This window comes from Vicia villosa, unplaced genomic scaffold (genome assembly GCF_029867415.1).
Source record: "Vicia villosa cultivar HV-30 ecotype Madison, WI unplaced genomic scaffold, Vvil1.0 ctg.000881F_1_1, whole genome shotgun sequence".
Classification (NCBI taxonomy): Eukaryota; Viridiplantae; Streptophyta; class Magnoliopsida; order Fabales; family Fabaceae; genus Vicia; species Vicia villosa.
Genome location: NW_026705397.1, coordinates 154,148 through 180,766, shown reverse-complemented (window position 1 = coordinate 180,766; position 26,619 = coordinate 154,148). Strand labels below are relative to the sequence as shown.

The following is a 26,619-nucleotide window of genomic DNA, read 5'->3' as shown; positions in this document are numbered from 1 at the left end:
ATAATTAAGAAACTTCTTTTAGAATTTGATTATAAAATATTTTTGAGTTATTTTTAAGTGATTATTTTATATGAGTTTGCAAATCCATATGAAAATAAATAGAATTTAAGACTAATAGGGAGGAATTTAAAATGGATTTTTAATTATAATATGCACACAAAAAAAGAGGAAAAAAAGAATTAGATATCTACTATGACTTTTATAGAACTTAATAAAAATATTTTTTGTCAATTATATTAATATAATCAGACTCGTAGAAACTAGTAAATTATATTTAGATGCATAAAATTTGTAAATGATATGGAATAATATTAAAGGAAATAATGTTTTTTAAATTTAAAATAAATTAGTTTGTTAGGATTAAATGGTTATAATAGAATTAGGGTTGACTCTATATTATTATCAATTTCACATGCCCGCATAGAGTTAGAGTTAGAGGTTAGGGTTGATATCATGATAACCTTATATTTATAATAAGTAGATATGTTGTCATCTGAAAAGATATACCATATAAAAATTATTGTCTTATCAATCATATAATTATCAACATTTTTTCTACAATTTTTTTAGTTAAATACAAGTATAAAATAAAAGTATGTTATGCCCTACGTGAGCACACACTAGCAATATGTGATTGATTTTATTAAATGGTGATATTTGATTTGATATTTGATAATATTTTTCCTTGTCATTATATTGATTACATTTTTTTTATTGTGATTATATATTATTATTTAAGATAATTTGTTGTAAATATGATATAAAATATAATAGATTAATATTCAAGCACTAATAGTTTAAAACTATTTTAGACATGCATCCAATCAAATCAATTTGTACTATCAATTTTTTGGTACACTTTAAAAAGTAACTCAATAAATATATATTTACAGAAGTTTGATTAGATGCAATTGAAAAAAATACTTTAAGAATATTAATGTCTAGATACAAATCAATATTATATGACAAATCAATTATCATCATGATTTTTATCATATTTACAATTCCTGATTGGTTGAAGAAGAGCAAATTGGTATATTTTGTTTCCTTTAAAAGGATATTTATTTTTTTCACTATAAGTTGCTTTAATACAAAGAGAATGATGTGAAAACCTAAAGAAATAGAAACTTGGGATAAAAAAGTGAGTGGGAAAATTGTTTTGGCTCATCAAAAGCTTTCATCTCTACTTATTCTTCCTTTTGTAAGTTTTTTTTCTTTCTTTTTATGTTTATAAATAACATGGTTTGTAGTTAGTTTGTTATAAGTTTGTATGCAAAGATGCTTTAGTTTTAAAATGTCAAATAAGACAATTTTGTATATTTTTTCCCTATTCATTAAATAATCTTTTGTATTTTATATTTTTCTTTTGAATTATTAATTATATAAAATTTTGTGTAACATCGTTTATTTACTTATCTTGTTAAAAGTTGTTATATGTATTGATGGATAATTTAAATTTTGACATCAAGCTTAAATGAGAACTTTGATGGAAGGAAGACGACAGAAGAAATCTTTATTTGGAAAAATAAAGCGAATATGTTCAAAAAAAGGTGGAAAAAAGAAAGAGAGAACATGGGACGAGATAGAGCAAAGGTGGGATGAGATGGAGCATGAGATGAACGAGATGGAGCAAGAGCTGAATGAGATGGAACAATCTTCAGAGCAATCTTCAGAGAAATCTTCAGAGCATATAGAGGAGGAAGAGGAAGAGAAGGAGGTAGAACCAATACCTTCATCTAACTCTACACGATATTATTGTTATCCTCCACAAACTCAAGAAGTAATTCAAAGAAATACACAATTGTGGTACCCTTCATACTCTTCACAATATAGTGGGAATCATTCACAATTTAGTGATGGAAATACACAACCATGGTACCCTTCACACTCTTCCCAATATAGTGGGAACCCTTCACAATATAGTGATGGAAATACACAACCATGGAACCCCTCATACTCCTCACAATATTATGGGAACCCTTCATACTCTTCACAATATAGTGATGGAAATACACAACCATGGAACCCTTCATACTCCAATTCACGTGATGGAAATGCACAACATGGATATACAGAGAACACCTCGTCATATTCTTCACACTTCAGCGGTGGAGATACACAACCAAGTAACTCTTCCTATTGTTCAGAGTATCCTCAACCAAACTATTATCCTAATAATCGACAAAACATCCAAGGGGAGAATGAGTACGTTAGTGATGAAAACACAGAAGGATGTTCTATGATGTAAACCTATTTAGTTGCTAATTAACTACTTAGTAACATTTGTTTCTCTTTATATTTTGTTGATTTATAGAATATTTTCGATTTTTATTTAATGAGATAATAAGTGAATTTATAAAGAGGATATTCTACGTTCCAAATATATAGAAATAATACAATTTAGAGAATAATAATTAAATTTTTTTTTGCATATTTTTATTTTAATATACGAAATTAAAATTAGTCAACAAAATATATAAATTATTGATTTTATTCTTTGAATAACTAAGAAACTTCTTTTCGAATTTGATTATAAAATATTTTTGAGTTATTTTTAAGTGATTATTTTGTATGAGTTTGCAAATCCATATGAAAATAAATAGAATTTAAGACTAATATGGAGGAATTTTAAATGGATTTTAAATAATTATAATATGCACACAAAAAAAAGAGGAAAAAAAGAATTAAATATCTAGTCGTAATGTGTCTTGGTCTTAGTTGTTTTCTTGTTTTCTTGCATCTGTTTCTTGCATATGCTTCTATCCTTTTGTATCTTCTGATATTTTGTTGAATCAATGAAATATTATCTTCTTCACTTTATGTTGTTTTATCATCTGAATCTTTTAAATGCTTTTTGATGTTATGACAAAAAGGGGGAGAAACATGATAATTGATTTGGTTTATTATATCAGTTGCTGGGATTAAGTCTCAACATTCCTAACATTATTTGCAAGTTCTATGTCTTGGAGAATTTTTTGCAGGATTGAAGATATTCTGAAAAAGCTCAACATGAGAAGCAAATACATAGGGAAATGCAATTCTATAAAGAAGCATGCTCTTGGAAAATTGAAGCAAGCTTAGTGCTGTGAAGCTTCAAGATCAGAAGCAGGAAGAATGTTCTAATATTCTCGTGGCAGAATATGCTCTGATACATTTTCTTCTCTCATATGCTCTGATACATATTCTTGTTAAGAATCTATCAAAGCTTGCTCTGATACAAGTTCTTTCTTAAAAGAATGTTCTGAATCCATTCATGCTCTGATTATTTTTATCTAGTTGGCTCTGAAACATTTCAGGATGTAAAGATGCTCTGATGATGCTCTGATACATTCAAGAATGTTCTGATACAATCAAGCATGCTATGATTCAAGAAGAAATTCAAAGCTCCGAAGCAGTCCTATGGAAGCAAGAAGCAGAAGCTCTGAATGTTCTGAAGTTCTAGGCAAAGTGAACGTCTCTACCGAAATGGAAAATACTCAGGGAAGTCTTTTATTCTTCTAGTATTTAGTTCAGGGGGAGATTGTTAATCTCAGGGAGAGACATATTCATACACTCTGATTATATGCTTATGCTATAACTGTGTAATTGTCTTTGGTCATCTGATATTCTGATTGCAAATTCATATCAATTATATATGTTTTTGTCATCATCAAAAAGGGGGATATTGTTAGAACAAGATTTGTTCTGATCAATATTCTTGTTTTGATGATAACAATGTATATGAATTTTGTATAAGATAATGTGGTACTCTAATCCTTTACATTTTCCAATTCAGGAATTATATAAGGAGTACGCACAATTCAGCGCAAGAAGCACTGACTCAGAAGGTTCAAGTATGCAATATCAGAACATGCTCTCGCAAGACATCAGAAGATGGTCTAGCAGAATCAGAACATGGTCTATGAAGCATCAGAAGAACATGAGATCAGAAGCAGAAGCACTAAAGTTCTTATGGTATCACGCTAAAGCATTTCAAAGTCAGAAGACAAGAAGATGCTCTGCACCAAGCTGTTTGACTCTGATTATTCAAACGTTGTATTTACAAACATCATATCAGAAGCAAGTACAAGATGACAGGCTACGTTGACTGACAAAAGGAACGTTAGAAGCTACAAAAGGCAAAGTCAGTAGAAGCAGTAAAAGCAAGGCTCGAGGTAGTTGACAAAAGAGTGAAACATTAAATGCAGAGCTGTACGGAACACGCAACACATTAAATTCTCCTAACGGTCATCTTCTCAAACGCCTATAAATAGAAGTTCTGATGAGAAGCTGAATACACAACTCTTGCGCAAAAATACAGAAACGTTGTCAAATTCAAAAGCTCTCAAACTTCACCTTCAACCTCACTTCACTTGTAATATCTTAGTGAGATTTAAGCTTAGAACTTAAGAGAAATATCACAGTTGTGATTATAGCTTTCTAAGAAGCATTTGAATACTCTTGTAAACATTTATTTTACATTGATTTGTAAAAGGTTCCTAGAGTGATCAAGTTGTGATCAAGAGACTCTATAAGACTTAGAAGTTTCTAAGTGGTGTATTTCCTAGAGTGATCAAGGTGTGACCAGTATACTCTAGAAGACTTAGAGTGTTTCTAAGTTGAAAACCATTGTAATCAAGATTGATTAGTGGATTAAATCCTCAGTTGAGGTAAATCACTCTAAGGGGGTGGACTGGAGTAGTTTCGTTAATAATGAAGTAGGATAAAAATATTGTGTTCATTGTTTTTATCTTAAGAGTTTTTAAAGTCAAACTTATTCAAACCCCCCCTTTCTAAGTGTTTTTCTATCCTTCAATTGGCATCAGAGCGCCGGTTCTAGGTGCAAGCACTTAACCATGTTAGAAAAAGATTCAGGAAGAGAAAAACGCTATGGCTGATATTGTTACATCCACTTTTACTTCAAATGATCAACACAACAATGGAAATGGATATTCTAGACCACTAGTATTTGATGGTGAAAACTTTGAATACTGGAAAGATAGATTGGAAAGTTACTTCCTTGGTCTAGATGGTGACTTATGCGATCTTCTTGTGGATGGTTACAGACATCCTCTAAATGCTAGAAGAGTAAAGATGTCAAGACAAGAAATGAGTGATGATCAAAAGAAACAATTCAAAAATCATCACAAGTCTAGGACTATTCTACTGAATGCTATTTCTCATGCTGAATATGAGAAGATATCAAACATAGAAACTGCCCATGACATCTTTGAATCCTTGAAGATGACTCACGAAGGAAATGCCCAAGTCAAGGAGACTAAAGCTCTTGCACTAATCCAGAAGTATGAAGCCTTCAAGATGGAGGATGATGAAAACATTGAAACAATGTTCTCAATATTTCAAATTCTAACTGCTGGATTAAGAGTACTTGACAAGGGATATACAAAGGCTGATCATGTCAAGAAGATCATCAAAAGCTTGCCCAGAAGATGAGGCCCAATGGTGACTGTATTCAAGATAGCAAAGAATTTGAATGAAGTCTCTTTGGAAGAGCTAATCAGCGCCTTGAGGAGTCATGAAATAGAGCTGGATGCTAATGAACCTCAGAAGAAAGGTAAATCTAATGCATTAAAATCTTTAAATAAAAAATGCACTAACGCTTTTCAGGCTGAAGAAGAAGATTCTGAAGAATCAGAATCAGAAGAAGAAGATGATGAACTGTCCATGATCTCCAGAAGGGTAAACCAACTCTGGAAGAGCAAACAAAGGAAGTTCAAGAAATTCAGAAGTTCCAAAAAGCCTAAAAGAGGAGAATCTTCTGGAATCAGAAGATCTGACAAAAAGAAGGTCACGTGCTTTGAGTGCAAGGAGCCAGGTCACTACAAGAGTGAGTGTCCAAAGCTTCAGAGGGAGAAGCCCAAGAAGAAGTTCTAGAAGAAGAAAGGTCTTATGGCAACTTGGGATGATTCAGATTCATCAGAATCAGACTCTGAAGATGAGCAGGCAAACATTGCGCTCATGGCCACTGTTGATGATGGATCAGAATCTACATCAGAATCAGATTCAGACTCTAAAGAGGTATTTTCTGAACTATCTAGAGATGAGCTAGTTTTCAGTCTAACTGAAATTCTGGAACTCAAGGCTCAACTTAGTATCAAATACAAAAAGCTAAAGAAGCTATTTGAATCTGAAACTAAGAAGCTCGAAGTAGAAAATTCTGAACTGAAGGAAAAAGTTTTAAAATTATCCAAAGATGCTGAATCATCTTCTAGTTTAGAAAAATATATTCCTAGCTTGAACAATATTCTTAAATAATATGACTTGAGTTTTAGGAAGTTCTTATCTAGAGGTATTGGAAGAAGTCAACTTGCCTCTATGATATATGCTGTTAGCGGAAACAAGAGAGTTGGCATAGGTTATGAGGGTGATACCCCATACAAACTTGAACCTGTAGATGATATGAAAATCACATACAAGCCCTTGTATGATCAGTTCAAGTATGGCCACTCCCATGATATTAGGCTCACATCACATGCTAAGAGTTTTCACATTACACACACTAAGAAGCATGCGACACAAAATAGAAAATATCATGTTGCTCAACCTAAGAAATATCATGATGTACCTCATGTTGTTTATCATGCTAAACCCATGTTCAATCACAACTTGAGGAGAACTAACAAGAAAGGACCCAAGAAAATGTGGGTACCTAAGGAGAAGATAATTTCTGTTGCAGATATCCTTGGCAGCAAAGAAGACAAAGCAAAACATATCATGGTACCTTGACACTGGGTGCTCAAGGCACATGACGGGAAAAAGGTCTATGTTCCAAGACCTGGTGCTTAAGTCTGCTGGAGAAGTCAAGTTTGGAGGAGATCAGAAGGGAAAAATCATTGGCTTAGGAACCATAAGTATTGGTAACTCTCCTTCCATAACTAATGTACTGCTTGTAGATGGATTAGCTCATAACTTATTGTCCATAAGTCAATTAAGTGACAATGGTTATGACATAATCTTCAATCAAAAGTCTTGCAAAGTTGTGAGTAAGAAGGATGGCTCAATCCTATTTACAAGCAAGAGAAAGAACAACATTTACAAGATTGATCTTCAAGATCTTAAAAATCAGAAGGTAACTTGTCTTATGTCTGTTAGCGAAGAGCAATGGGTCTGGCACAGAAGATTAGGCCATGCTAGTTTGAGAAAGATTTCTCAGATTAATAAACAAAATCTGGTCAGAGGACTCCCTAATTTGAAATATAAATCAGATGCTCTTTGCGAAGCATGTCAGAAAGGGAAGTTTTCCAAACCTGCATTCAAGTCTAAGAATGTTGTCTCTTCCTCTAGGCCGTTAGAACTTCTGCACATTGATCTGTTTGGCCCAGTCAAAATAGCATCTATTAGAGGGAAGAAATATGGATTAGTCATCGTAGATGATTATAGCCGATGGACATGGGTAAAGTTCTTGAAACACAAGGATGAGTCTCATACAGTATTCTTTGACTTTTGCACTCAGAATCAATCTGAGAAAGAATGTAAAATCATAAAGGTCAGAAGTGATCATGGTGGCGAATTTGAGAACAAATTCTTTGAGATTTATTTCAAAGAAAATGGTATTGCCCATGATTTCTGTTGCCCTAGAACTCCACAGCAAAATGGAGTCGTAGAGCGAAAGAATAGGACTCTACAAGAAATGGCCAGAACCATGATCAATGAAACCAATATGCCTAAGCATTTCTGGGCAGAAGCAATAAGTACTGCATGTTATATTCAGAATAGAATCTCTATAAGACCTATTCTCAATAAGACTCCTCATGAATTGTGGAAGAACAGTAAGCCCAACATTTCTTATTTTCATCCATTTGGATGTATATGTTAAATTCTGAACACTAAAGATCATCTGAGTAAGTTTGATTCTAAGGCTCAGAAGTGTTTCCTTCTTGGATATTTTGAACGCTCAAAAGGCTACATAGTATACAATACTGAAACATTGGTTGTTGAAGAATCAATCAATATCAGATTTGATGATAAGTTTGGTCTTGAAAAGCCAAAGCAGTTTGAGAATTTTGTAGATATTGAAATCTCTAACTCAGAAGCTGAAGAACCCAGAAGCAAAGTGTCAGAAGATCAAGTTGCTGATTCACTAGAGAATCTCAGAATTTTTGAAGAGCCAACTATCATAAGATCTTCTAGACTCAACTCTGCTCACTCAGAAGATGTTATCATTGGGAAGAGAGAAGATCCTATCAGATCAAGAGCATTCCTTAAGAACAATGCAGAATGTCAATTTGGTCTTGTATCTCTTATTGAGCCAACTTCTGTTGATCAAGCTCTGGAGGATGCTGACTGGATAATTGCCATGCAAGAAGAACTAAATCAATTTACAAGGAATGATGTGTGGGATCTTGTTCCACGACCAAAAAGATTTAACATCATTGGTACTAAGTGGGTCATCAGAAACAAGCTAAGCGAAAAAGGAGAAGTTGTAAGAAACAAAGCCAGACTGGTTGCTCAGGGCTATAGTCAGCAAGAAGGTATTGACTATACAGAAATCTTTGCACCAGTGGCCAGGTTAGAATCTATTCGCTTATTGATTTCTTTTGCCACTCAACATAACATCACTCTGTATCAGATGGATGTTAAGAGTGCCTTCTTAAATGGTTATATAGATGAGGAAGTCTATGTCCACCAACCTCCTGGTTTTGAAGACTCTAAGTCTCCAGAACATGTTTTTAAACTAATCATTATACGGATTGAAGCAAGCTCCTAGAGCTTGGTATGAAAGATTAAGTTATTTCCTTCTGGATAATGGATTCACTAGAGGAAAAGTGGATACTACTCTCTTTTGTAAAACCTTTAAAAAGGATATTTTAATTTGCCAAATTTATGTTGATGATATTATCTTTGGAACCTCTAATGCTACACTTGGAAAGGAGTTTGCTAAGTCTATGCAGGCTGAGTTTGAAATAAGCATGATGGGAGAACTCAAGTATTTCCTTGGGATCCAGATCAATCAAACTTCTGATGGAACTTATGTTCATCAAACCAAGTATGTGAAAGAACTTCTGAAGAAGTTTAATCTTTCAGAAAGCAAAGAAGCAAAAACTCTTATGCATCCAACATGTGTCCTAGGTAAGGATGAGGTAAGTAAGAAGATAGATCAGAAGCTCTACAGAGGTATGATTGGATCTCTTCTATATCTTACTACTTCTAGACCTGATATTTTATTCAATGTTTGTCTATGTGCAAGATTCCAATCAGATCCTAGAGAATCTCACTTAACAGTTGTTAAGAGAATTCTGAGGTATCTGAAAGGTACTACTAATGTTGGTTTAGTCTACAGAAGATCTGAAGAATACAACTTAGTAGGATTTTGTGATGCTGATTACGCTGGAGATAGAGTTGAAAGGAAAAGTACTTCTGGTAGTTGTCAATTTCTTTGAAGTCACCTAATCTCCTGGTACAGCAAGAAGCAAGCTACAATTGCCCTCTCTACAACAGAAGCAGAATATGTTGCTGCTGCTGGATGTAGTACACAGATGCTCTGGATGAAGAGTCAGCTAGAAGATTATCAGATATATGAGAGTAACATTCCTATCTTCTGTGATAATACTTCTGCTATTTGTTTATCTAAGAATCCAATCTTACATTCCAAAGCTAAACATATTGAGATTAAACATCATTTCATTAGGGACTATGTTCAGAAGGGTGTTCTTTCCTTAAACTTTGTTGATACAGACCATCAATGGGCTGATATCTTTACAAAACCCCTTTTTGAAGATAGGTTTAAGTTCATTCTGAAGAATATCAGTATGGATTTATGCCCAGAATGAAAGGATGAGAAGTTCTGATATATGGAATAGATTTGAAATGATCAGTTTTTAGTTTTCTTATAAGAAGTTCTGATGTTGTTCAATTAGATATTCTGATTCTGTTATTGCTAACGTTTCATATGTCTAAGTTGATTCAGAATCTCTTTTAAAGCAAAATAGTTGTCACCAGCTATTCCAGAAGTTGAACATGTGTTCACTCTAGTTGGAAAAGCATGCGTGCAGTTGATGAGACGCCGCCCTAGGTAACTGTGCAAATCATTTCAAATATCACGTTTTACCCTAACGTCACTATACATTAAATGCATTTGATTTTATGTTTTTTTGGTAATCCTGTTCATTCAAAAACATATTGCATTTCATTTCAAATCCGTGCCTATATAAACTCATTCCCATAACATTTCATCTCTTTACCTTCTCTCTCCTTGTTCGTTGTTATTTTTGTGTTCATCTCTCTCTTGTCTTTGCATAAACCCTGGTTACTAAACCGAATCTCAGTGTGAATCCATGGCTTCATCTTCAAATGTTCAACGCAAGGTATCATCGCAACATCAAGTTCATCAAAAGAGATCTACATTTACTCCTTTGAAGACTTGTTTGATTCCGGTTAATGAACTGGAAGTTCACTACGAAACCATGGTGGATTTCGAAAGTCTTATGGCACATGATTTCAAAACCAAAACTCCAGTGCTGGTACAAGAATGGTCTAACTACTTTGAGAGATTGATTGGACCAGTTTATCCTTTGCTGGTTAAGGATTTCTGGACACATGCTACGGTTACTTCAACTGCCATTATCTCGTTCGTGCTAGGGCATGAAGTTGTTGTGACTGAGAAGTTATTAAGGAAGTTGTATGGTCTTGATGGTTTGGATGGAGTCACTGGTGCTCTTCATGGAAGAACTGGTTGGGAGAAAGTTGATCGTGAGTTGTTCTCTTCTGGTATTGCATCTCCGTTCAACACTGCCTTGAAGCCTTCCTACAGAGTATGGGATGAGATCATTCTGGGATCTCTCTATCATAGGAAACAATCAAGCGTTGCTACCTATGTCAATCAGGATCAGAAGTACATAATATTCTGCATTGAAAAAGGAATGAAAGTCAATTTACCACACATTCTGTTTCAACATCTGAAGACCAACATTGAAGAATCAAGAGATGAAGAACGTCAGAAGAATACCAACCTCAAAAGAAATTATATCCCTCTTGGAAGGATGATTTCAGATATTCTGATTGAGAGCGGGTTGATAGAAGTTCTGAGAACAGCTGGTCCCTCTAAGCTCTTGACTACTATTCAAGGAGTCATTCTGAATGCTCATTCTCTAAAAAGCATGCAGCTGATTGAAGAAGTGACTACTTCTCCAACAATGTTTCTAGATATTCTGACGAGAAGAACTCATGTTGTGAGTTTCTATCACATGTTCAAAGATGAGCTAGACAAGTCTGTCAAACGCTATATGAAGTCATGCGTTAAAGCTCAAACTTCTGTTGATCCTGCATGGATTCGAGGAAGAACTCTTCCATCTCTGGATGAGTTAAGAAAGAAGGAAAAGAAGAAGAAAGAAAAGAAACTGAAGAGAAAGGCCACAAAAGCAGGACCTAATGCTAAGCCAGCAAAGAAGCAGAAGAACCCCATAGATTCTCTCAAAGTACAATCTGATGAATACCTTGAAAAGCGCATTCATAAAGCTTTTCTTGCAGACTCTTCTGCCCGTCCCCCTCAGAAAAAGCCTCCTCCTTCTGTCACTCCATTTTCTTCCATAACCACAAACAGAAACCAACCACTTCCTTCTACACCTATTCTGAACCCTCAACCACTAAATGCTATCCCCCAAACTCCTTCTGAAAATTTTCTTTCATCCACCTCCACCACAGATTCTTCATCTTCTTTAACCTCTTCCATCACCCTTACTTTGCTATCCAGAAAATCTAAACCTTACTGTCTTCTGTACCCTGACTAACGTTTCACTTTCAATCCTCCTGAACCATCGATTGGTGTTAGTTATTAAATGCTAATGGATAAGGTAAGAATAGGGTTGGATACTCTGAGAGCTACTTATGACTCCAATTCGGATCATGTTGCTTCTAGAGCTTTGTGGAGAATCTTTGAGAAGGACATTCAGAATGATATTCTGGATATTCAGGAGAGATTCTTGGCTGCTGCACCTGAATCTTCTGGTTACTTTTTGGATTTAGATGATGGTAAGTATTATCATCCTATCAGAAACTGGATACCTCTTGAGGAGAAGAAGTTTGTTGATGAGCTCGAGGAAGTGCATCCACTTGCTATGGTTGTGTGGAAGCCCCATTAAAGTGTTCTAACTGGAGACTTTCAGTCAATATTCAACTGGTTAAGGGATAATCCCTCTACTAAGGTACCAGATATGGTATATCCAGAAGTTGAATACCCTTCAGAACCTTCTGCTCCTACACCTCCAAAGAATTTGGTTGAAATTCTTAAGGCTCTTAAGAATTCAGAAGCTGCACTCCCTGCTCCTGTCTATGCTGAAGCTGATGCTGAGAATCAAGTTGCTGAGAATTATTCTGCTGAGAAACTTCCTGTTTAGGAAAATCAAGATGATGTTCTCATGATTGATGCTGCTATTGAGAATCTTACTCCTCTTCTGGATAATAGTTGTGACGCTTCTTCTACTGAACCTTCTGTTCTTGTGAACACCATGAGGGCTCTTCAACAGAATCAAGCTGATCTTGCTTCTCGTCTGGATAAGCATGAGGATAATCACAATGAGTTTCGATCGTTTATGAAGACGCATACTAAAAGCACTACTGAGATTCAAAACCTTCTGGCCAAGATAGTTTCTAAGCTAGGCTAGTCATAATGTGTCTTGGTCTTAGTTGTTTTCTTGTTTTCTTGCATCTGTTTCTTGCATCTGCTTCTATCCTTTTGTATATTCTGATATTTTGTTGAATCAATGAAATATTATCTTCTTCACTTTATGTTGTTTTATCATCTGAATCTTTTAAATGCTTTTTGATGTTATGACAAAAAGGGGGGAAAACATGATAATTGATTTGGTTTATTATATCAGTTGTTGGGATTAAGTCTCAACATTCCTAACATTATTTGCAAGTTCTATGTCTTTGAGAATTTTTTGCAGGATTGAAGATATTCTGAAAAAGCTCAACATGAGAAGCAAATACATGGGGAAATGCTATTCTATAAAGAAGCATGCTCTTGGAAAATTGAAGCAAGCTTAGTGCTGTGAAGCTTCAAGATCAGAAGCAAGAAGAATGTTCTAATATTCTCGTGGCAGAATATGCTCTGATACATTTTCTTCTCTCATATGCTCTGATACATATTCTTGTTAAGAATCTATCAAAGCTTGCTCTGATACATGTTCTTTCTTAAAAGAATGTTCTGAATCTATTCATGCTCTGATTATTTTTATCTAGTTGGCTCTGAAACATTTCAGGATGTAAAGATGCTCTGATACATTCAAGATTGTTCTGATACAATCAAGCATGCTATGATTCAAGAAGAAATTCAAAGCTCTGAAGCTGTCCTATGGAAGCAAGAAGCAGAAGCTCTGAATGTTCTGAAGTTCTAGGCAAAGTGAACGTCTCTACCGAAATGGAAAATACTCAGGGAAGTCTTTTATTCTTCCAGTATTTATTTCAGGGGGAGATTGTTAATCTCAAGGAGAGACATATTCACACACTCTGATTATATGCTTATGCTATAACTGTGTAATTGTCTTTGGTCATCTGATATTCTGATTGCAAATTCATATCAATTATATATGTTTTTGTCATCATCAAAAAGGGGGAGATTGTTAGAACAAGATTTGTTCTGATCAATATTCTTGTTTTGATGATAACAATGTATATGAATTATGTATAAGATAATGTGGTGCTCTAATCCTTTACATTTTCCAATTCAGGAATTATATAAGGAGTACGCACAATTCAGCGCAAGAAGCACTGACTCAGAAGGTTCAAGTATGCAACATCAGAACATGCTCTCGCAAGACATCAGAAGATGGTCTAGCAGAATCAGAACATGGTCTATGAAGCATCAGAAGAACATGAGATCAGAAGCAGAAGCACTGAAGTTCTTATGGTATCACGCTAAAGCACTTCAAAGTCAGAAGACAAGAAGATGCTCTGCACCAAGCTGTTTGACTCTGATTATTCAAGCGTTGTATCTACAAACATCAGATCAGAAGCAAGTACAAGATGACAGGCTACGCTGACTAACAAAAGGAACGTTAGAAGTTACAAAAGGCAAAGTCAGTAGAAGTAGTAAAAGCAAGGCTCGAGGTAGTGGACAAAAGAGTGAAACATTAAATGTAGAGCTGTACGGAACACGCAACGCATTAAATTCTCCCAACGGTCATCTTCTCAAACGCCTATAAATAGAAGTTCTGATGAGAAGCTGAATACACAACTCTTGCGCAAAAATACAGAAACGCTGTCAAATTCAAAAGCTCTCAAACTTCATCTTCAACCTCACTTCACTTGTAATATCTTAGTGAGATTTAAGCTTAGAACTTAAGAGAAATATCACAGTTGTGATTATAGCTTTCTAAGAAGCATTTGAATACTCTTGTAAACATTTATTTTACATTGATTTGTAAAAGGTTCCTAGAGTGATCAAGTTGTGATAAGTAGACTCTATAAGACTTAGAAGTTTCTATTCCTAGAGTGATCAAGGTGTGATCAGTATACTCTAGAAGACTTAGAGTGTTTCTAAGTGGACAACCATTGTAATCAAAATTGATTAGTGGATTAAATCCTTAGTTGAGGTAAATCACTCTAAGGGGGTGGACTGGAGTAGTTTCGTTAACAACGAAGCAGGATAAAAATATTGTGTTCATTGTTTTTATCTTAAGAGTTTTTAAAGTCACACTTATTCAAACCCCCCCCCCCTTTCTAAGTGTTTTTCTATCCTTCAATTGGCATCAGAGCGCCGGTTCTAGGTGCAAGCACTTAACCGTGTTAGAAAAAGATTCAGGAAGAGAAAAACGCTGTGGCTGATATTGTTACATCCACTTCTACTTCAAATGATCAACACAACAATGGAAATGGATATTCTAGACCACCAGTATTTGATGGTGAAAACTTTGAATACTGGAAAGATAGATTGGAAAGTTACTTCCTTGGTCTAGATGGTGACTTATGGGATCTTCTTGTGGATGGTTACAGACATCCTCTAAATTTTAGAAGAGTAAAGATGTCAAGACAAGAAATGAGTGATGATCAAAAGAAACAATTCAAAAATCATCACAAGTCTAGGACTATTCTACTGAATGCTATTTCTCATGCTGAATATGAGAAGATATCAAACAGAGAAACTGCCCATGACATCTTTGAATCCTTGAAGATGACTCACGAAGGAAATGCCCAAGTCAAGGAGACTAAAGCTCTTGCACTAATCCATAAGTATGAAGCCTTCAAGATGGAGGATGATGAAAACATTGAAACAATGTTCTCAAAATTTCAAACTCTAATTGCTGGATTAAGAGTACTTGACAAGGGATATACAAAGGCTGATCATGTCAAGAAGATCATCAGAAGCTTGCCCAGAAGATGGGGCCCAATGGTGACTGCATTCAAGATAGCAAAGAATTTGAATGAAGTCTCTTTGGAAGAGCTAATCAGCGCCTTGAGGAGTCATGAAATAGAGCTGGATGCTAATGAACCTCAGAAGAAAGGTAAGTCTATTGCATTAAAATCTTTAAATAAAAAATGCACTAACGCTTTTCAGGCTGAAGAAGAAGATTCTGAAGAATAAGAATTAGAAGAAGAAGATGAACTGTCCATGATTTCCAGAAGGGTAACCCATCTCTGGAAGAGCAAACAAAGGAAGTTCAAGAACTTCAGAAGTTCCAAAAAGCCTGAAAGAGGAGAATCTTCTGGAATCAGAAGATCTGACAAAAAGAAGGTCACGTGCTTTGAGTGCAAGGAGCCAGGTCACTACAAGAGTGAGTGTCCAAAGCTTCAGAGGGAGAAGCCCAAGAAGAAGTTCCAGAAGAAGAAAGGTCTTATGGCAACATGGGATGATTCAGATTCATCAGAATCAGAATCAGACTCTGAAGATGAGCAGACAAACATTGCGCTCATGGCCACTGTTGATGATGGATCAGAATCTACATCAGAATCAGACTTAGACTCTGAAGAGGTATTTTCTGAACTATCTAGAGATGAACTAGTTTTCAGTCTAACTGAAATTCTGGAACTCAAGGCTCAACTTAGTATCAAATACAAAAAGCTAAAGAAGCTATTTGAATCTGAAACTAAGAAGCTCGAAGTAGAAAATTCTGAACTGAAGGAAAAAGTTTTAAAATTATCCAAAGATGCTGAATTATCTTCTGGTTCAGAAAAATCTATTCCTAGCTTGAACAATATTCTTAAAGAATATGACTTGAGTTTTAGGAAGTTCTTATCTAGAGGTATTGGAAGAAGTCAACTTGCCTCTATGATATATGCTGTTAGCGGAAACAAGAGAGTTGGCATAGGTTATGAGGGTGATACCCCATACAAACTTGAACCTGTAGATGATATGAAAATCACATACAAGCCCTTGTATGATCAGTTCAAGTATGGCCACTCCCATGATATTAGGCTCACATCACATGCTAAGAGTTTTCACATTACACACACTAAGAAGCATGTGACACAAAAGAGAAAATATCATGTTGCTCAACCTAAGGAATATCATGCTGTACCTCCTGTTGTTATCATGCTAAACTCAAGTTCAATCAGAACTTGAGGAGAACTAACAAGAAAGAACCCAAGAAAATGTGGGTACCTAAGGAGAAGATAATTTTTGTTGCAGATACCCTTGGCAGCAAAGAAGACAAAGCAAAACATGTCATGGTACCTGGACTCTGGGTGCTCGCGGCATATGACGGGAAAAAGGTCTATGTTCCAAGACCTGGTGCTTAAGTCTGCTGGAGAAGTCAAGTTTGGAGGAGATCAGAAGGGAAAAATAATGGATATACAGAGAACACCTCGTCATATTCTTCACACTTCAGCGGTGGAGATACATAACCAAGTAACTCTTCCTATTCTTTAGAGTATCTTCAACCAAACTATTATCCTAATAATCGAAAAAACATCCAAGGGGTGAATGAGATTGTTAGTGATGAAAACACAGAAGGATGTTCTATGATGTAAACCTATTTAGTTACTAATTAACTACTTAGTAACATTTGTTTCTCTTTATATTTTGTTGATTTTATAGAATATTTTCTATTTTTATTTAATGAGATAATAAATGAATTTATAAAGGGGATATTCTACGTTCCAAATATAAAGAAATAATATAATTTAGAGAATAATAATAAAAATAACTTTTGCATATTTATATTTTTATATACGAAATTAAAAATAGTCAACAAAATATATAAATTATTGATTTTATTCTTTGAATAACTAAGAAACTTCTTTTAGAATTTGATTATAAAATATTTTTGAGTTATTTTTAAGTGATTATTTTGTATGAGTTTGCAAATCCATATGAAAATAAGTAGAATTTAAGACTAATATGGAAGAATTTTAAATGGATTTTAAATAATTATAATATGCAAAAAAAAAGAGGAAATAAAAGAATTAGATATCTACTATGACTTTTATAAAACTTAATAAAAATAATTTTTGTCAATTATATTAATATAATCAGACTCGTAGAAACTTGTAAATTATATTTAGATGCATAAAATTTGTAAATAATATGGAATATTATTAAAGGAAATAATGTTTTTTAAATATAAAATAAATTAGTTTGGTAGAATTAAATGGTTATAATAGAATTAGGCTTGAATCTATATTATTATCAATTTCACATGCCCGCATAGAGTTAGAGTTAGAGGTTAGGGTGCTATCATGATAACCTTATATGATAATAAGTAGATATGTTGTCAGATACTTTGAGAATATTGATGTCTAGATAGAAATCAATATTATATAACAAATCAATTATCATCATGATTTTTATTATATTTACAATATCATCATGCTCTTATGGTTTTTTGGGAGTTGAAAGTTTATGTGGGATGTGCATTTAGAAAAAAAATTCAAAAGCCCGTTTATAACTAACCCGACCCGTTTAGACAAATATGTTAACCTTTTGGTCCATTTGATAAAGCATTAGGTTTTATTTTTCCCTCTATTTCCGTCGTCGCTCTTTCCGGTCACTTGTTCCGTCGTCGCTCCGCCGGCTCCACTTGCTCCGTCGGCGCTCTTACCGGTCTACTTGCTCCGTCTGCGCTCTTACCGGTCTACTTGCTCCGTCGTTCCAGTTCCTCTGTTGCACTGTACTGTACACGTGAGTATTATTTTTGACTTTCATGATTGGGAATCATGGAATCAAAGAATTCTTAATTTGTCATGCTTTCTTTCTGAAATATTCCTCTCTAAAATTTACTGCATTATTATAGGTTAATTTTTTACTGCATTATTATAGGTTAATTTCTGTTGTGATTTTTGAAGGTGTGATATAAATTTTTGAAATATGAAGTATACATGTTAGTATGATTTTTTGTTTTGAATTTGTTATGAGACCGGTTAACTATGAAGCACGGACACCTCGAAGACGACCTAGACACCGACACTGCGACGCTGATAATAATTTGAAAAAAATGAATAAATTAAATGTAATCACAAGTGTCGGTGCAGGTGTCGGAGTACTGATAATAATTTGAAAAAAATGAATAAATTAAATGTAATCATAAGTGTCAGTGCAGGTGTCTGACTTCGACACTGACACGGACACCCTTTTTTCAGAGGTGTCGGTGCTACATAGCTGGTTAATATGGTTCAGATTGTGGTTCAACTAGTTTGCTTGGTGACCTAATGACTAGTTTTCCATGATTGAGTCGATGTTAGGTTTGAGTTTTGGAAAATTGATGTAGATATATGAAAGTTCAAGCTTTTTTTGAAGCTTCATGTAATGATGGAAAATATTAGAAAGCATTTTTCATACCATATGGGAAACACATTTGCTATTTTTATTGTTCAGATACTGATATGTATTAGTCCTTTGTTTAATTGCTTTTGACGGTTTTGACTTTTTATTCATAGGTTAGAAACTGAGAATGGAGGAAGAGAATAATGAAATGAAATCGTTTAAAGATTTGGGCTTACCTGAGCAATTGGTGGAAGCTTGTGACAAATTGGGTTGGAAGGCACCACTAAAGATTCAAATTGAAGCAATTCCGCTTGCGCTAGAAGGTTGGATGTTATCTTTGCTTCAAATATAGCTTTTTTTTTTGTAAAATATAAATTGACAGGATGAAAGATCCCAGAATGATGATCGTATTGTGAACCTGAAACTTTACTTATCAATATTATAGTTTTTATATTTTCAAAGCTATTGCATTATTATTTTCATTAATATTCTATTTGTAATAATATTCTATTTTTCAGGAAAAGATGTGATTGGACTTGCTCAAACGGGTTCGGGTAAGACGGGGGCTTTTGCTCTTCCTATATTGCATGCACTCTTAGAAGCGCCACAGCCAAACCATTATTTTGCTTGTGTATTGTCTCCTACAAGGTTAGATACTTTGATAACTGATCATGAATTTGATTATTCATATAATTACGATTCTCATTGATATTTAACTAGTATAATGCTTCTGTTATTACCTTTTTCTTAAAAACTAGGGAGCTTGCTATACAAATTTCTGAACAGTTTGAAGCTTTGGGATCTGAAATCGGTGTCAAATGTGCTGCGGTGCGTTCTAATATGTTTTTCTGACATGATTCGTTATGCATGAATTTGATGTCTTCCTGATCACTACACATCTTAAGTTCATTTTGTTCTGTCATATGGTGGTTCGATTGGTAATTTGTTCTCTTTTTCTTTTTCCATAGCTTGTTGGAGGCATTGACATGGTACAACAAACCCTCAAGCTAGCAAAGAAGCCTCATATTATTGTAAGTGTTACTAATGCTGTAGGCATGATTTGATTTGATTTGATTTGATTTGTTTCTTGTACGCCGTGAACATTAGGGTAATAGGTGAGTGTCTGAGTGATACCCAAAATTTCTATCTTGTTCATCTTATGAAAGATTAACTTTAAAATTTGGGAACCTCTTAACACCTGGATCTTTTCACAGTCCCTACACCTTTTCCTTGGCCTTTTTTTTTAATTTTTGTGAATCTTGGAATTCAATTTAGTTTATATCAGTTGGAAGATAAATGGATTCAGCAATTGATTTCAGACTAAAAAACATGTGTACAGTAACTGACTGGGTGAGACTGCACCCAAGTTATTGTTGTTAGTAACTTAGTACTATTGGTTCATAATAGTTGCAAAAGAAACAAGAGAAGAAAATATCATCTATAATCTTGAGCAACTGCAAAGTAAGCACTCACAGCCTCTCTAATCTCTAAAGCACCATAATCACTATTTCATTCCCTTCAGCTAAATGTAGAGAGACACACAATAGTACTTGTCTTTCCTCTAGCTGTGATGCAAAGCTAAGAATTTGAGAAGCTTGGCTCTCTCCCTCTCCTTTCTGTTAACCGAAAAATTTCAGACCCCTTCTTTGGTACTCCTCTTCCATTTAGTTAACCGCCTAACTATATAATTAAGATTCAGTCCCTCCCAGACTCTCGTTTTTATTCTCCATACATAACCCACATGCTCTTCTATCAACATGTACAAGATTGACTATTGAGATTGTGTGTTGATTTAGTGCTTCTTTTAGTTTGCTACTTCATTAGTCTTGTATTTTGTTTATCATTTATTTATATTGATTTCTTGCTCTTGAAGGTTGGGACTCCTGGACGTGTCTTGGATCACCTAAAAAACACTAAAGGATTCTCTCTTAGTAAATTAAAATACTTGGTATGATTTATTCATTATTTTGTTTTCAGCATTAGTTTTATTTTATTACATCCAAAGGTATAAGTCTAGTTTATTTTCTCATATATTAATGTGAATCATTTTTATGGTCATAAATTCTATTGTTTTGCATGCAAAACTAAAAATTTCTCATGGACCAGTGTTTCCTCAATGAATTAAATATATTTGTTTTTGTGAGAAATGAATGAGAACATGTTACTAGAAATACTATATATACTTCAAGTATATTCCTATGTGTATTTGAATTTTTAATTTCTCTTCCTTTTGAGCAGGTCTTAGATGAGGCAGATAGGCTGTTGAATGAGGATTTCGAAGAATCACTTAATGAGATTTTAGGAATGATCCCTCGCGAGCGAAGGACATTCCTTTTTTCTGCTACAATGACAAAGAAGGTAAATATGTATCCCCTTTCCCTTGGCATTAGCCAGACATCATATCTTAATATACAAAAAAAGGTTTTTTTCGTTTCATTTATTGAGATCATTAGATATAGGTTCTTCAGGAATGCTTTTTTTTGCATCAAACATTATAAAAGTAACAACTTTGTGAGTAGTATTTATTTGTATGCTTAAATTCTAGTTGAACGTAAATTAACATTATTCACATTCACAGTTGTTGGTTTATATATTTTTAAACTTTTGAATATATTTTAGAAAGTAAGTAGTCCTACTATTCTATGTTTTTTTTTATCACAACAAATTCAATGTAATTCATTTATCAAAAGATGTTCAATACAACGAGGAGACGAAAATAACCCACTACGTTGAGCCCAAGAATTGGCCGCCCTCGCAAGAGAGTGAGCAACCATATTCGCTTGTCGCCTAACAAACTTCACCTCAAAGTTTGGAAAGGAATGCAATAAACTACTAATGGACTTAATAATAAGACTAAACTCGGAATCGCCCTTCCTATTGGACTGGATAGCTTGTGTCACTATTTGGGAATCACTTTCAAAAGTCACAAACTCCAAGTGCGAAGATACAGCTCCAAGAATAGCCTCTTTAAGCGCCATGGCTTCAGCTTCAAAGACGGGAAGAGTTCCTGGGTCCCAAGCAACACATGCATAAATAAAATGGCCAAGGTGGTTGCGCACACACCACCCCCTGTTAGTAGTGCCGTTGTTTTTATTAAATGCCGCGTCCACATTACATTTCAGCCGGCCCACAGAAGGTGGACTCCAATCCAACGCATACTGGGGTCGAATAATACTTACTGAATCTTCCTGAGCTTGAAACCAATCATTCCATCTATGAACCGCACGTAAGCCTAATTTAACCCCTTCTTGTTCATTATTCCAAACAAAGTCATTCCTGTTTTTCCAAATAACATCTAACATAACCGCAAATTTCCCTGCTAGTCTTTTATCTTCCTTTGAGCAGATATCAAAGATAAGGGACTTCATGTCCTGAAAGGAATGTAAGCGAGATTCAATAAGACTAGACAAACCTGCTTCCTTCCAACATTGATTAGTAACATTACAACCCAGAAACAGTTGCCACTCATCCTCGGTTGTGTGCTCACACATCTGGCAGGTTAACGGACACATAACAAGACGTTGTCTGAGTCTCATACGGGTAGGAAGATAGCCCCTGCAAATACGCCAAAGAAGGTGCTTGACTCTAGGCGGCGCCTTGATATTCCAAAGACTACTCCAATCCTCTGCCCCTCCCACATCCTCTCTACCTCTAACGGCATGATACCATAGTTTGTACCCCGTTCTCACACTATATATGCCATCCTGTTCTGCCTTCCAAATCATTATATCCTGTTTAACTTCTTCCAACAACGGTACCTGCAGAATTCTCTCTGTGTCCTCTGCGTCGAAAAGACTTCTTATGACACCAGTATCCCATTGTTTCATAGAAGACATCATAAGATTTTTAACAGAAATATGGTACACCTCTTGTTGTTGTGGGCCTCCTAAACAACCTTCACCACTCCCACGAAGCTAAGGTTCCTGCATAATTCTGATATGGCTTCCATTCCCAATACTCCACCTGCATCCTAGTGTTAGAACCTCTCGAGCTTTCCAAATACTTCTCCAAACAAAACTCGGATTATAACCAAGAGAAGAGTCAAAGAAGGAATTATTAGGGAAGTACCTTGCTTTGAAAATTCTAGAGACAAGCGCATCTGGTTTGGAGAGTAAGGACCAACCTTGTTTTGCAACCATGGTCGTGTTAAAAGCTTTAAAGTCCCGAAATCCTAAACCTCCATCCTCCTTAGGGCACGCTAACCTTTCCCATGCCATCCACCGAATTCCTCCACCATCTTTCCCTCCTCCCCACCAAAACGCATTCAACATTCTTTCAATGTCATTGATAACAGTCTCTGGTAGAATAAAGATACTCATAATGTATGAAGGAATAGCCTGCAGGACAGATTTGGTCATAACTTCTTTACCCGCTTTAGATAGAGTCCTTCCTTTTCAAGAATTAATCCTATTCCAAATTCGATCCTTAATGTAAGAGAATGTAGCCTTCTTACTTCTACCAATCATAGAAGGTAATCCCAGATACTTTCCTGTTCCTAGCACATGCCGAACTCCCATAATACTCGCTAGATCCTCCTGAGCTGGCTTGGATAAATTATGACTAAAAAACACCTCCGATTTGGTTAGGTTAATCTCCTGACCTGAAGCCTCCGCATACAAATTAATCACCTTCATAAGATTTCTCACTTCGGTTAAGTTTGCCCTGCAAAACAAAAAACAATCGTCAACAAAAAGGAGATGGGACACCTTCATAAGATTTGTATTCTATGTTAAGTCTTTTATATTTTGTTATAATAACAAACAACTAACCCCTTTTGGGTCTTGAGGTGTAAATGATATTGAATTTATGCAATGCTTATACACTGCAGATGCTTGATTGTGTAATTTATTCATTTTTAATGTTTCTGTCTTAATAGAAGTTGCACTCTTGCTATTTCAGGTCGAGAAGCTCCAAAGGGTTTGTTTAAGAAATCCTGTGAAGGTAATTTAGAATGTAATTTAAGAATCTTTATTGGGATGGAACTGTGGTTTACTGGTATATACATAGGTTTTTCACAATTTTATATTCGCTTTAGATCGAAGCATCAACCAAGTATTCTACCGTCGACACACTGAAGCAACAATTCTGCCTCTTGCCAGCAAAACAAAAGGTATCCCCTTATCCAAAAAAGGTTGGATTTTAATTATTTCGGCTACCAATTTTTCATTGAATTTCTTACTATTAGATTGTTTAAAATCTATTTCATAGTACTCCCGTTTTAGGGAAAATTTTGAATGCCATGCCACTTACATTTATGTTTTTTCTTAAAACATGTATCAGTACCCTGTATCAATCGAGGGTCTAGTAAATGAATTTGTTTGCTTTTTGGCATTTATGTTCTTAGAATTGGATGGGAGTTAACTCAACGTTACTAAACTGGTTTGTAAGGTGAGGGCTATTTAAGATTTATAAGCACTATATAGGCCACAGCTCTAGGCAATGAGAAACTAAACCCACCCCTTCATAGTTCACTCCCAACACAATGAAGGTTTTGTAGGTTGCAATGAAGGCAATCCAAATGCTGCAAATATGCGACTATAGTCAAACCACAATGATGTTGGACTTTCCAACATATATTAAAAGTAGATCAGATCAGAAGAGAACATATACAGCAGTACCTTTGGTTTATGCTATCTAGTTTCATTACCTGTGTGCCGAATGCTATCTAAGTTAGAATGTCATAAGTTGGCATCTGTTCCCTTTCAAAAATATTCACTGCTTTTCATTGTTTTTGATTGGTGACATATAGTCAAGTCAAGGTTACATAGACACATACAACAGAATTAGCAAAGTAGCAGTAATTTCTAACACAAAGTAAGATTGAGTTATGGTGTTAGATGCAGACAAGAGAGCATTCAGCTTATGAAGGAACTGTCTTTTTTCTATTACAAATTGCCTATTTGGAGTGAAACTAAGAAAATTTAATTCATTTTTGTTTTATGAATCACAACTATTATTTTTATGCTTTTGATGATTGTGTTCATCAATTTCTTGCTTCTTTCCTAGGATTGCTACCTTGTGTACATTCTCACAGAAATGGCCGGAAGTACATCAATGGTGTTCACTCGGACATGTGACGCCACTCGGCTTCTTGCTTTGGTTCTTAGAAATCTCGGTTTGAAAGCCATCCCAATTAATGGTCATATGAGTCAGGTAATTGTACCTGATATCCAGCATCATAATTGTAATTTGTTCTAAACTTACCTTCTTGTAATTTTACCTAATATCTTTCAACAGCCCAAGCGACTCGGAGCCTTGAATAAGTTCAAGTCCGGAGATTGCAATATTCTTCTTTGTACCGACGTAGCTAGCAGGGGACTCGATATTCCAGCAGTGGATATGGTGATTAACTATGACATTCCCTCAAACTCCAAAGTAAGATGTGTTCCGTAATACTTTTTTGACATGTTTAACGCATTAGTAATTTCAAGGCTATTTTAGGATTATGTATCTAAATTAACAGAAAACGTGGAAATATAATTTTTGTTTTCACTGGATAAGTCCTGACTTTGTTAACTATAGGATTACATACATCGTGTGGGAAGGACTGCTCGTGCAGGACGCTCTGGTGTTGCCATTTCCCTTGTGAACCAATACGAGCTGGAATGGTTCATTCAGATAGAGAAGCTTATAGGTGGGGAGCATATTCTCAGTCTTTGCTTTGACATTTGAAGGAGTAAAATATAAAATTCTTATTCTTAACAACTACAAGTGTTTTTCAGGCAAAAAGCTACCAAAGTATCCTGCACTACCAGAGGAAGTTTTGCTTTTGGAAGAGCGTGTTGGTGAAGCCAAAAGATTAGCAGCAACGGTAAATTTTGCATTCATCTTTTAGTCTTTCTATCCGTTTCTGTTTCAAAATAGAATGATTAATATGTATATTATATTTGTATAGAAAATGAAGGAATCTGGAGGGAAGAAGAAACGGAGGGGCGATGATTCAGGAGAAGACGAGGATATTGACAAATACTTTGGTCTCAAAGATAGAAGAAAATCGTCGATTAAGAAGTTTAGAAGATAAATATATACTGTCTCCTTAAAAAAATGTATGCTCTTGGTCTAAGAGTTTTTTTTTCTCATTTAGTTTTGTCTTAGCTGAGATTTTCATAACAAAGTACTGAGAAAGTTAAACTATTATTTGGTTATAGGGAAAAAATTTAAATTAGGATTTGTATACCTCGTCTTAAGTTATAAATACAAAAAAAACTTTTGTTTCACATTATTTGTTTGATTACATGATTTCAAATTTTACATTTATTTTATTAAGAGTGTAGAAAATAATATATGACCTGGTGTGAAGGTAACATAAGAGTATTATTAAGTAGTAACAAAATGAAAACCCAGACAATTATTAACAATTTGGGTCATTTATGCAGTTTAAGTGAATTATATGCAAAGAGTTAAATGTTTTTTTTTTTTTTTTTTTTTTAAATTTTGGTATCCGGCTTAAAATTCAAGAGGGACCAACCTCACTGTCCACTAGCGGGGTTCCGTTTAAAGTCAGATCAAAGTTCTATATGGACTGACCCATCTAGCAGGATTCGAACTTAAAATCTTGAGAGGAGCACACTCTCAAGACTCAAGCCTCCATTGCTATGCACAAAACTCTTGAAAAGGTTACAATGGGGAAACAATAAAATAAGTAAGAAGCTATGTAGTTTCAAAACTAAATTTAAGGTTACAATGGGGAAACAATAAAACTCTTGAAAAGGTTACAATGGGGAAACAATAAAATAAGTAAGAAGCTATGTAGTTTCAAAACTAAATTTAAGGTTACAATGGGGAAACAATAAAATAAGTAAGAAGCTATGTAGTTTCAAAACTAAATTTAATTTAATTAGAACCTTACATTTAATCTAATCAATATCATTTGTTTTTCTCATCTCACTATAATATACTTCTCTCACTTACTATGTCTCCAAATAGATTTCAGAATTCATTTTCAACCTTAATTTTAAGCCTTGATAACTAGGTTTTTTTTC

General features: G+C 34.8%; 1 protein-coding gene across 2 annotated transcripts; it reads left to right on the top strand.

Annotated features, from left to right (window-relative positions):
* The first annotated feature begins 17,893 nt into the window (after positions 1-17,893).
* Positions 17,894-25,859, top strand: LOC131631892 (DEAD-box ATP-dependent RNA helicase 10). 2 transcript variants are annotated; one of them, XM_058902653.1, is made up of 14 exons: positions 17,894-18,055; positions 18,816-18,960; positions 19,156-19,285; positions 19,396-19,465; positions 19,606-19,668; positions 20,511-20,585; positions 20,876-20,995; positions 23,537-23,578; positions 23,673-23,747; positions 24,644-24,790; positions 24,875-25,012; positions 25,160-25,271; positions 25,360-25,448; positions 25,533-25,859. In XM_058902653.1, exons 2-14 carry the CDS (start codon positions 18,825-18,827, stop codon positions 25,656-25,658), a joined length of 1,323 nt encoding a protein of 440 aa, XP_058758636.1. In that variant the 5' UTR covers positions 17,894-18,055; positions 18,816-18,824; the 3' UTR covers positions 25,659-25,859. The 2 variants fall into 2 exon arrangements, with proteins under 2 accessions (XP_058758636.1, XP_058758635.1); XM_058902652.1 differs by having other exon boundaries at positions 17,899-18,055; positions 18,811-18,960.
* The last annotated feature ends 760 nt before the right edge of the window (positions 25,860-26,619 follow it).

Coding starts and splice junctions, on each gene's coding strand:
- LOC131631892 (XM_058902653.1), top strand. CDS start 18,825: ATGGAGGAAGAGAATAATGAAATGAAATCGTTTAAAGATTTGGGCTTA. Junction 20,586..20,875: donor TTAGTAAATTAAAATACTTG/GTATGATTTATT, acceptor CCTTTTGAGCAG/GTCTTAGATGAGGCAGATAG. Junction 23,748..24,643: donor TCTTGCCAGCAAAACAAAAG/GTATCCCCTTAT, acceptor CTTCTTTCCTAG/GATTGCTACCTTGTGTACAT.